Consider the following 13338-nt stretch of genomic DNA (forward strand, 5'->3'; position numbering starts at 1 on the left):
ATAAGTGTTAGAATTAAGAAAGGAACACAGATCTTTCTGTCATGGAATTACTGCTATTAAAATAAAATCGGCACTTATCAAAGTATGTCCTACCGAACAGGTGTTTCATGGGCATTAAGTATTATGCATCTGAAGGAAAAGATTCCATAGTCAGACAATTTTGAGTAAGTCTGGGTTTCTTTACTTATAAAACCTTTCTAAGACTTTATTATTATGATGTGCATTGTGAATCTCCTAGAGAATGGTCTAATAGGTAGGATTTTCAAATGCATTTGACCTCAGAAGCTTTTTATTCTTTTTTCTTCATTGAGTATTGTGAGGGGCCAGTGTCCAAATAAATACCCATTGGAAACTGTCACTCTCCAAATCCAAGAAAAATCTAAATGTCAGGGACTAGAAATATTCAAGGAGAGGGAGGAGCCTTGGAAGGGACACAATATTTGTCTTTAAATATCTGTCTTACAAACAAAGACATACTATTTCACCAAAGGGAAGATCTAGATCTAATGAATGGAAGCTACTGGAAACAGATTTCATCTTAACATTTCAATTAGAGTTTTAAAAAAACAACATATGAGAGCTGTCCAACAAAGGTGCCTAATCACCCATAAAGGTGTTACCCAAGAGATTTCTTTTCAACTCTTCTATTTGATGGTTCATTTGCAGTAATTATCAACTGAAGTTTTCATATATTTAGCATTTCAGATTATCTGTCCATTTTTGCACCATTTTGAATTAACCATTTTATAGATAGAAGACATACAACTTAATGGTCAGAATCTGTTGGAAATATAATGCCTTACATCAAAATACACATAACAACACACACGTAATTTACATCTATGCCAGTGAGAAATAAAGGGTTTCTTCTCTAACTTACAAAACAGCAAGTGATTTAAATCATTTTAATTATAAATTTTGTGTGTGCAGACTAAAACGAAAGTTTTCTCATTTACAAAATGATAGAAGGGGACTGGAAAGCAAAACTGGGGAAGCATGAGACCATCCAGTGTACAGACTGGTTTTAGGAGGAAAGAGAAGCTAGAGAATGTGGAAGACACTCTTCAGATCCATTACTCTTACTTTCAATGTATCTACACTGACCTTTGAATGCCCTTACACCCAAAGAAAACACAATATAATAGATCACATGGGTAATCAATGGATTTTACTACAATTTGTTTGGTAGGATAGTAAGTTAGACATAAAGACGTTACCTATCAGTGTATTCCTTGATGATCTGATATATGCTAATCTTAATTGTTTCATTTTCAAATCGGCTATTACTCTGGTCCTTATATATCCGGAATTCAGCTGCCGTCACTGCTTCCCCGTGAGGAATTTGAGTCAGATCAAACCTGAATTCTTTGTAATGCCTTCGCTGGTGAGAAAAATCCTTGTCTCTTTCAACTGGAAAAGAAAAAAAAAAGGGAAGGAAAAAAGTTACTCCTTTATAAAATATGGAAATGAATGGTAAATTCTCCAGCTTTGAAGATGAAAACAAACAAGTAGGATATTATAAACCTGGGAAAACACTGGCACCGCAGACTCTTATGTGTTTCCAGTTGAAGGAAATTCCACAAACCAACAACCTTTATTTCAAAAGCAATATAACCTCTGTGGTTTCATACAAATTCCTGGATCCTAAATAGAAAGGCTATCCAAAAAATGTTTAAAAAGCAAAGGTTGTAAAATGGTTACTAGGATTTTTATCAGGTACCAGAACACAGAAGGGTTCATACAGGAATTAGGAATATGTTATAGAAACCCCCAGGGTTCCAGGTGAAGTCAGTGATGAGATTTAGCACAGCTGAGGGAGGAAAATAGGAAGGAGGACTGAGAAATTGTAGGCCCATAAGAACTATGTTTATGACATTGCAAAGGTCAAGTAAATAAAGCAAATTCATGTTCACGAGAGAGATTATTTCTAAAATGCCTTCCCCAGAAAAGTTTTTTCTCCTTTCAGCAAATGAAATGTCCTTCCTTTATTTGAAAAAAAAAAAAAAACAAAAACAAAAACATAGCACTTTTATTACTTCTTATAGATTGTTTAGTACAATCTCCTTATCCATGGGGTAGCATAAAGCCTTCCAAAGACGTCTGTCTGTTCTTACTCAAAATAGAGAGGAAAACATATTTTCCTCCTTCAGCAACCTTCCCACCAAGTGAAGTCAGAGAACTTTTCCTCTTGGGAACATTATGGAATGTTGAAGAATTCAGGACAGTAAGTGTCAGGCATATTATTACATAACCTGGCTTTGTAAAAGAGTATATTATTTGATACAGTCTATGTTCGCTGAATACCAAAAATCTTAAGAAATTATCTATGCGAAGGTCTCATGTTTAGTAATGCACTGTCATTTGGTGGAGTTATGTTTCTCAGTATCAGTAGCCTTCTTAAAATCTCTGTTATCTAAGATAATATAGGTCAGGATCACAAAGCACTGCAAAGCACTGGGCACAAGGTGCCTCACAATTACAGCCTATAATAACACTTATACATGTTTCCAGTGATGTGTTTCATTCACTAGCTAAAATTTTGCTACAAGAAGATAAAAATGCATAAGCTGTATAAATTCATGTTTCAAAAATTACATGAAGGTAGGAAAATATCTTTAGGTGGAATATTGAAATCATGTAAATGCTGCTATAAATATATGAAACTTGGGGTCCTGAATGAGTGGAAGGATTAAGATTAAGGAAGAGATAAGAGGGTCATGACCAGGAATGAGGATAGAAGCCAAGGCTGCTAGAACTCCGAGTTCCAGGGCCAGATGGGTTCCATGTCTAGAGGAAGCTCATGGCAAAGGAATGCATGATTCCTGGCCTTCATCCTTCAAAACAATCTTGTTTATTTTCCCCAGGAGTAGGAGGTGGTTTGGGAGAGCAAGGAGCCCATCTCCACCTCCGCCTCCCATACCAAAGAAAAATATAATCTACACGTGGCCCCATGAAGCTGAACAAGAAAGGTGCTCTGGCTGTCTGGCTCTTGCTGACACCTTCTCACCATGAAAAAAAAATTTTTTTTAAATATCATTATCTTGTCCTAAGAGCAGTCTGCTCCCAGGAAGATCAATAATCAACTTCTTCCTAAATAAGAAAGACAATCTTATTTTTAAGATGCTATTTTGTTTTATAATTTAAACTGCTTCTCTAACCTTCTGCTGGCAATAGCTTAGACTGGTATGAACATATCTTCCTTGCTTCTGTTTGTCCATCCTCCCGACTCAGGTATGTGAGAGGGAAAGCGTAAGGGTAGAAAATGTCTACAAACTGGTTATCTAATAACTGAAAGTGCCTTAAAAACTTTCCATATTAAACTTGCTGATGGGGCACCTGGGTAGCTCAGTCAGTTAAGCATCTGACTTTGGCTCAGGTCATGATCTCACAGTTAGTGGGTTCAAGCCCCACATTGGGCTCTCTGCTGACAGCTCAGAGCCCAGAGCCTGCTTCAGATTCTGTGTCTCCTTCTCTCTCTGTCCCTCCCCTGCTTGCTTTCTCTCTCTCTCTCTCTCAGAAATAAACATTGAAAAAAAACTAGCCACAGTTTTGTTTACAAAGAACTAAATTTAATTCACTGCCAACTTATTCTTTTTCCGATCTTCATTATATCACAGTTCTAAGCATCTCATTCACATTAACATGTTATACTTTGTAACAACCGATGAGCTATGTTCTATTATTACCCCCACTTTGAAGAGAAAGAAACTGAGGAAGCAGAGAGAATAAAGACCAAATAATATGAACCCAAGTAGTTGAGGCCACCAAGCTATGTTCTTATGTTCTTATGCTGCTTCTGCTTGTAGATTATTACCTTGTCTTAATTTATTAAGTATTTATGCTTTTAATAGAGATCTGAAATCTCATATTCACACGTCAAAACTCCAAAAAGCTCTGAAAACTGAATGTTTGGCTTCAAGTTAATTTGGCAGGAGAACTGGAAATTAGCTTATTTGATGCAATTTAGAGTCTCTATTTATCCCACTTTCTATAAATATTTATTGCTCTGCTGCAGAAATGTTCATGTGTTTGCCTAGATTGTGCTGTTCCAAACTCTGCTTGAGGAGGTCCGTATTTTATGATGTATAAACCAACCAGCCATTCAAAAATGTATTTTTTCTATTCTTAAAGTCAATATTTAAAATTCTAAATAACAATCATCATGCAATTTTTCATTAACAACCATTTTTTATTTGAAATGTAGACCAAAGGGACCATAGTCCTAGAAATCAGGCCTGAGACACAAGATTGTTAGGATCCAATCTAAAGCATGCACCTGCATTATGCAGGTAAGTATTGAATTCATATTATGTAAAGTCATCTACTGTTCTAGAATCCCCTGTGAGATGTTAGTATAATAAATTGGAAAGCTAGAATTTCGGCTGTTATTGTAAAATTTCAGTTTTCTAATCCAGGCTATTTAACCTAACCCCTTAAGGGGGCAAATTTTCAAAGAGTTTAATAAAATTTTATATTAAATATACCACACAAAATAAAGTTGTAGTGCAGATTTGTCCAGTGAGTCAAATTCCTATATCCTATTGCTTTGAATTATAATTGTACTAGTAAATTCCATGGGACATGTTGGAGTGAATAATGGAATAAAACATATATTTATATAGCTTTGCACTCCTAATGATGCTCACAAATATTCACAAGGTAAGCTCAGTTACCTCAAAGAGCAATCCTAGGGAGGTGTGAAATATTAATATCCCTAATTTAAGAATAAGAAATTGAGTGATGACAGCTAGGCGGTAACAGATGTCTGTCTTCTAAAGCTCATTATAAATCTTTGTTCAATGTCCATAGCACCTACATAATGACATCCTACAGTTCTGTACTTAGAGATTAGTTCATAGCTAGTATATTTACACAGTGTTTCCCAGCAATCAAGGGTTTGATCAACAATAGTTAATTAGCATCTAACACAAACAATGCTTTATCCAAAGAAGTATTTCCATAAATACTAAATGAAAGACTATATGATTGGATCAAAATCTGGCTCTGTCTGTTCATAAGTATTATCCTGCTACATTACCCATTGATGAAAGACATGATAGGGGCGCCTGGGTGGCTCAGTTGGCTGGGTGTCCAACTTTGGCTCAGGTCACGAGCTCTGTCTCTGTCTCTCTCAAAACTAAATAAACATTTAAAAAAAAAGACATGATAATTTCTTTAACTCTCATTTGTTTGGCACATATTTGTTTAATCCCTACAACCTTACTTATGTCTGTAAGTTTCTATAACTTGCACAAGACCCCACAATGTATAATTGGGAGATAAATTTCATTCCACAGTCAAGATTTCAATTCTTCAGCCCTTGACAACACAACACTTTACTTATTTGTTTGTTTCTGGATGTGGTTTTGTTCATTTTATCTCATTACTACTCAGCAAAGTTGATCTTTCAATGCTTTCATTCTTCTCTTTGATGTTCCTACTTAAGAGAGGATGCCATACTTTTTGGACTCTCCTCATTCTTCAAGAACTCAGTGCCTCCAATCTTTATCTGGGTAAATGTTGTATTGTATTCAATTATTTAATATTGATTCCCTTTCTTACCTGAAGACTTTTTGTGAATAAACAAGTGATTGTATTCATAATTTGAATTAATATTATATAGCATCTATATTAGTATGCAAGTTCATTCTTTTACTACAACCTTAACTTAAAATAATTGCAACTCACCAGCTGGGTCCCTCCATACTCCAACTTTTTCTCCACCACATCTACCAGTAAAACAACTCTCCCAAACAAGTTGAAAAAGAACAGACAGACACATTTTATCTCTCTTAAGTGTAAGCTTTTTATAGGAGATATCCTTGCCTTGTTCATATTTGATGATTTGGGTAAATATTAAGCATTATTACACCATATATTACACTGTGCTACAACCCACTGCCATTATAAATGTTTTGTAAAGCTTAAAAGATAAACAAGTAAACAAGAAAAAATCAGAAACATATATACAATTTTTGTGGGGGTTTTTTTGATCATATTGTATTAAATATTTGGTCCTTTCAATCTAGGTTGTAATTTGTGTTATATCAGCTAAATACCATGAGTTTCCTTAATCATCTTTATTATCATTTCTAATAAAGTCTGTATTACCAGATTAAAAGATAAGACTCCATAAAATCATAATTGTATTCCTCTTTGGTGATAGAAGAGACTCTCTTAATTACTAGACAAACAGAAAAACAAAAAGGAAGGCAACAGGGTTGGCTCATTAAAAGCAGACTCAGATTTGTCAAAGGGGATAAATGACACATGTTAAAAGATACTGAGGCCAGGAAGCTGACCCTTTTCTCTAGTGAAGACCATTCCTTTATCTCATATCATAAATACCATTTCTCTCATGTGAAGTGAAAAAGAGAGATTGGGAACAAACATAAGTCAATTTAAAACACACATCCTGTTATGATTCACCTATAAGAATTGCATTTACAAAGAGAAAACAATGACCTGCCCAGACTGCTATGTTCATATCTGCTTATATATCTAACAGGTTCATAGGCTATATTTTCAGACATACATACATTACACTAATGCCACACTCTCCTCTTTATGATACATGCTTGTTTTGAAGATTGCTAGGTGTGAGCAGATGAATATCGCCATAAAAGTGAAATAAATCCATCAACATTGGATTGTTTATTTAAGATGATGGTTGCCAACAGTGCTCTCTAAAAAAATTAAAAAGAGTTGCTTTACTGCATATATATATATATATATATATATGTATGTATGCAGACTCAGAGAAAATAAACCACCAACAAGTCAGCAAATTTATAAAGTTTCTCACACAAAAATACAATCATAATGATAGTGGTGAATAATCAGTTTCAGGAAGCAGGTTTTTGAATATTGCAAACATTTCCATCTATGTGAACTACCAAGAGGAACAGAAAGCCCACCTGCCCTGACAGAACCAGAGGATTAATTTATTATTACTATTTGGTTTTTGAAAAGTGGCAACATCAAAGCATACAAAAAGTAAAATATGAATCAAAAGATTCACAGTCCATGATTAATGGGCTGACAGTAAAAAGAAACAGACTGCCTTTTATAAGCACCAAACAACATTCTAAATGCTCTAAATTGCTAACGTTTTGCAAAGATTAAGCTTCTTGTGTTTAAAGACAGACACTGAAACCTTTTATTGCTGAGATACAGCTGAACAGAAGTTAATGACTGATTGTAGTCTTTCTTTTTTCCAAACAGACACCTCTCTGAATGTCTTTAACATTAATAGAATTGGATAGAAATGTCTTGATTAAAGATTTTCATGTCTACAATATCTGAAGAGTAGAATTAATTACCAAAGATTGGTTTTATCTATCCTGTGATGTATCTGTAGTCTTAAGGAGATACATTCATGGGCAATCAGCCTTAATCTCCCACACAAGGGCTATAACTTGGAAGACACAAATAGAATCAGTAGCTGCAAGGCAAAGATAGCATTCTCCCAGGAGCCTAGCCAGCTGTTGAAAGAGTACAGATCATTGTTTGCTGCTGAGTGCAAAAAATCATTAAGAGATTACTCATAGAATTATTGCTTATCTGCGTTGCATTTTAAAGTTAAAGGAGGGAAAAAGATAACGTGACTACCAAGATGTATCACTTCACAAGAGATCTTTCACTGACTAGTCCATTGAGAAACATAAACTGGTCCTATAAAGGCTATTCATTGATCAGTGAGTACACATGTACACGTTCCTTTAAATAGATAACCATTCCGGACAGTATGGTAAACTCCAGATTCCAGAAACCCTAAGAGCCTCTTGACACCACAGTCATGTTTGACCTGAAGGAGAGAAAATCGTCCCCCTGAATGTGCTGTTTCAAAGAACAATTTCAATTGACTTTCAAGTGTTCTGTAGTTAAAATACTCTTACTTGTTTTCATAAATGTTTCATAAATCCAGTTTTATAAAGAAGAAAAAGAAAGATGAGATGGTTAAATATTTTAAATATCTTAATGAAATGGCTAAAAAACTTGATCCTGAATCAATTTCAAATACATGCAATTTTGAATAAACAATGATCCAATATCTAAATATTGTTTTGCTTTAAAAAAAATATATAAGCAACAAGGAACACAAGGAATTCAATACTGTATGAAGAGAGCTTTAGAACAGAGTGAAGATGGTATTATGCTCTCCTTGGTTTCAGACTAGATGAGCCCAGCACTCAGCCCTCAGTGGTTATTAGAATGCTATAATGACAACCCTTTACATTCAGGCATTGGCATGAAAATGGATATACTGAACAATAATAAATAAACAACAATAACAATTAAGTCATTTTTTATTTCATAAAAGCAATATATATCAGATTTTTGGTCCTTCTGCCTTATTTAATGCAGTCCATCTCCTGGCTGTCAAATGGCTGCTTTTCTTTTTTTCATCTTCCAGATATACTCATCTTGATTATCCTAAAAATAGCTATTGTGCTACTCCCCCATTTATTCAATCCCAAAATATTTATTGAATAACTCCTCTGGGTCAAACCCTGAAAGCTATGGAGATATAAGAAGAAAAGGCATAGGAGCCCATGATAGGAAAGACAGACATAGAAACATACAATTGTGATACAGTTCTGTTGAGGCTTCCAGGGATAAGTGTAATTAACATAACGTAGAATAATAAAGGAACAACACATTGTATAGGAGCCTTCAGGAGGAGAAGATTTTGAGCTTGGTCTTAAAGAAGTTTTGCCAGATAAAGCGTTCGTATAGATGGAAATAGACTTGAAAGCTTATGGCCAAAGTAACGAATTATAAATAGTTCATTGTCATTGCACAATATGGAGTCTCCAGTGTAAGCAGTGCAATAGGAGTGGTAGGAACTTACTGGGAAGGATCAGTGTTTTCCACTATCCCCATTCCCATCATGCATTCTGTATTCTAATAATAAAGACAGGAAATTATTTTTTTGTATTCAACATCACAAGCAAGTGTGTAGTCAACGCTCAGTTTTGAAAGAAAGTTGGATGAATTAATGACTCCTCAGTAACTCTCTTCCTTTCCTAACTTGATAGTTTTCCTCTAATTCAAATGCTTTCCCCATTTTCAGAGCTCCAAATCCTACTTCTACTTAAAATCTCCATTTCCAGGCCACAAATATTACTTTCAAATTTTCTGTCCAAGTGAATTTCTCCTGCTGGGGACATTTTCACAACTTGTGCACTTTTTCTGTACCTCCCTTTTGATAATGGACATGGCATAATGTCATACGTAGGAATGCTGGATTTGAAGTATCAAAAAAAAAAAAAAAAACCAAAACTTGAATTCGATCTTATTTACCTAACTTATTATAGAGTGTGATATTAGGAAAGTTATTCAACATCCCTATTCCTTTGTTTTTCCATCCTTAAAATGAAGGTAGATAATAAAAGGCCCACTCTGCAGTGTGTTGTAAAGGTTAAATGATATTTGAGAGAGTCTTTCTGTAAGTGCCTGAAACACAGCAAGTTCTCAAAAAGAGGTAGATGTCCTATTAAGTATTTTCCACTTGTATTGTAATTATTATATCACTTTATAAGAACCCCATGGAAAAGATGCTTTAGAAAATATCCGTGTTTTCTTTTTGTTTTTTTTCTTATCTTCATATTCCTGCACAAACCCAAAACAGACTTTTTTCTATAGCAAATGGTCAATAAAAGGTTAATTCTAGAAAATTGCTACCTGTCCTAAAACACAGCCATTTTGGTCATCAAAATGTCCATTTGTTTTTCTGGAATATAGGTATATTCGTAAATAGAATTAATTTATTGTTTTTTAAATTTGTTACAGTGATGTTAAAAACCTTCAGGCTACATCTAGATTTTTACATGGGTGGATGGATAGAAAACAATTGCATTTACTTGATACTTTGTTTAAATATTTCACATCTACAAGGTAGAGTTGGTAGAGAACACAGCTGCACGTAATTTGACAGTCACATATTGCCCATTAGTCTAATCAAATTTGCTGGTTCTGACACATCTCCTCTTTAAGGGAGTCTGACAGTCTCTTGTTATTTTTATCTCTGCGGATCAACAATGCATCCTAAAACATAGAAAATATTTTGTTTTTGTTTTTATTATAAGCTTTTTATGCAAGAATTAATGGGAATTTAAAACAAATGTTCATCTTTTGTGGGTTGAACATTAATATTAAACTTCAAAAATTAGTTTCTAGTAAATACAGAAGATAATACTTGATTAATTCATTTATTGTAATGAAGTGATTATTTAATAATCAGTGAATACGTTTAGTATACAAATAATGGATTTCAATCACACTGTGTACAAATATTTGAGAAGAGTTTGTGTTTGCCTGTAAGAAGTTAACATAAAAGCACAGCTGTCTGATAATCACCTTTTGGTAAATATTTAGTTCACATGTTTTCTTTACCAGAAAAATCTGTGGGTTTTATAGATTGCCTGGCAGCCAGAGGTCAACCATTCTAATCTCACCAGATTTCACTGGATGACCTTGCAAATTCTTCTGTTCCATCAGTAAAATAAAACAGTCCATTTTTAACCACCTGAAGGTGATAGAGGTTACAGTAAGTCCATATACAGCAAAGAACCTTCCTTTACATCTTGAATACAATGAAATGATAGTTTATCTACAGTGAATACTTGTGGTTATCTGACAAAAGCAGGTCAAAGGTTTTGTGAGTTTTCTTCTGAAATTGCTCAGTGCCTTCTCTAATGACTGATAATTGAAAACAGAGACGGGAACTATACAATGTGGTGGGTGACAGATAAGCAGTAGATTAATGCCAATACTTGGTTACGAGACACTAAAAGGTCAGGAGTCACAGGAATTAGCTATTGTGCTACTGTGACAAGACAGACATCAAAAGTCTATTATCCCTTCAGCAGCCCTTCTCCAAGCCTGAAATCTATTCTCACTTCCTTTGATTGTAATTAAGAGATAATTTTGATGTCATTATATATATGATGTCAAACTGAAGCCACTCACCCTAAGTGTACCAAGAGTTAGGGTTTGCATATTTTTATTTATATAATGGATACTTCTTCATATCATGCTTTTAACGTATTCAGTGCTTATTTTGGAGAATTTTAGAAACATTTTATCAGCAAAAAAATAATGATATTTAATGGGAAGAGAGAAAAGCTAGAATAAATTTGTTTTGAAATTTCTCTATGGAGAAAAATGAAGGTTAAGACAGAGTTTGCATAGTTTGAAAGATATGAGAATTTTTTGTAGCTGAACATATAAATGTCTTTCTCAAATTAAGTGCTTTAAATTCTAAATTGGTATGATACCTTTTATAGGGTTCACTCAAGTTCAATCTGTGGTTTGTTCTGTCATTTTGAAACAAAAGCAAACTATAAATTGTTTCCACCAAATGGGTTGCATCAGTGAAGTTTGGTACATGGAAAGAGGTCACGGAGAATTGTGATTGTATTTAATGACATATAAAGTTAGTAGAGATATAATTACATGGTTTTATAGGTTTTTAAGAAGAGGGATAGAATGATATATAAGAATATATTACACATATGCTCTATAATTAATATAATGGGGCTGATCTGTCTGTTAGGCAAGGACCATAAGTGGCCATTGGTGGCCCATGTTTATTTCCTAAGAAGTGTTCATCTGCTGCCTGTCTCCCCCACTAGGTTTTAAGCTTGACAACAGCAACACTTTTGCTTGGCTCAGTTTTGCACATCACCCCCTATCTTAATCTCGGGCACACAGCAGGTATTCAATATATATGTGGAATGAACGAATATATGAAGATACATCAGGTTCTGGTTCTGCTTTTGGCTGGTTGGTTGTTTCAGAAGGAAGAATATATAAGGTCCTGTTAATCCAACTTAGCCAAAGGAAGAACCCCTAAACCACTTATTCTTAAATGAGCCCTGCCTACATTACAAAATAGTTTTACTCCAAATGATATATTCTCTTTTTCCTTTCTTCTTTGAAAGGAATTCAAATAAATAATGATAACTTAGAATCTTAATGTCATATTTATTTTCAGTTTCTACTATCTATTTTAAAACTTAAAAATATGTGCTAGACTAATAGAATCTCTATGATTCTTAAATAGATATATTACTCTTGGAGAAGGAAAGAAAAGATAATAGAAAAATTAACATCGCTCTTATTTTATAGTTATTAATACAGTTGTATTTAAAATAATTAGAACAAATCATTGTTTTGTAGATGGTAATATTTATAAAATTTTGATATAATGGTGAGTTACATGAATCTATACATTGTATTAAAAGATGTTTTCTATAATTGGAGACCTACTTCAGAACATGTGTTAGATTTAATAAAAGATGTAACAGGTGCCAAAATCAATAAAGAAATCATATGATCTTCCCACATTTATTGAATGAGACCACACTGTAATTAGAGTCAAGGGATTCTTAGTGGTCTTGGATCACAGAGTATTCATATGAACAGTCTCATATTTTGGTTGATCTGGTTTCACACTCCTGGGCATTTCCTTTGTATAGGGATTTCAGGTCAGCCACAAAACTCAGAGCAAAATTCATCATGGAGCAGTATCTGGTTTTGAGTTCAAACTATACAAATCCTCCAAGTTTCTTAAGATGCACACCTGGAAGAAACAATAAGTCTTTGGAGAACTAAGTCAGACTATCTTGTTTTAGATTCAAATTTAACAACTTCCTGAGTCTCCAATCCAATTATATATGTACCCATATGTACTGTTACATAAAGAACCAAATTCAGGAACAGAAAAAGCTAAGGCCAACCTTATTTAAACCACATATTACTCAGCACACCTGGGTGGCTCAGTTGGTTAAGAGTCTCACTCTTGATTTAGGCTCAGGTCATGATCTCACAATCCTGAGATCAAGCCCTGCGTCAGGCTCTGCACTGGGCACGGACCCTGATTAAGATTGCCTCTTTCCCTTTCCCTCTGCCTCTCTCTCTCTCTTTCTCACTGATTCTCTCCTCCTCTCTCTCTCTCTCTCTATCTCAAAAAAAAAAAAAGCACAAACAAACAAACAAAACCACATAATACTCAAAATGGTCAGGAACTGGTAATATCTAATACCTCTAGAAGTGAGTACGATGAGTTGAGAGTTAAAATAAGGCTAGCTTGAGTATTACATGTTTAAGAAGGAGATGGATTCTTAGAATGTCCTCCACATATGTGCTGTTCAGTGATTGCTCTTCCCCACTGAGCGAGCCACAGTTTGGAAATTTTCTGGAGAGAGGGAAATGGTGGCATCAACCGACAAAGTGAGAGTGTGGTAGTATACTAGAAACACAGGAACTAGACAAATTTATGCATAATGAGAGCTGAGTTCCCAGGCCTCTTTCCCCTTTTGATTCCCAGAA

The 13338-nt window shown here is 34.5% G+C and overlaps 1 protein-coding gene across 1 annotated transcript in view; it reads right to left on the reverse strand.

Moving 5' to 3' along the window:
• Positions 1–13338, reverse strand: part of BMP5 (bone morphogenetic protein 5) — a 113939-nt gene that overhangs the window by 55426 nt on the left and 45175 nt on the right. The window contains exon 2 of the mRNA XM_077769072.1: positions 1218–1410. Coding sequence (XP_077625198.1) covers positions 1218–1410 — 193 coding nt within the window. The remainder of the gene's footprint in view (positions 1–1217; positions 1411–13338) is intronic.

Source organism: Crocuta crocuta, unplaced genomic scaffold, assembly GCF_008692635.1.
Source record: "Crocuta crocuta isolate KB4526 unplaced genomic scaffold, BGI_CrCroc_1.0 scaffold205, whole genome shotgun sequence".
NCBI classification, from domain to species: domain Eukaryota; kingdom Metazoa; phylum Chordata; class Mammalia; order Carnivora; family Hyaenidae; genus Crocuta; species Crocuta crocuta.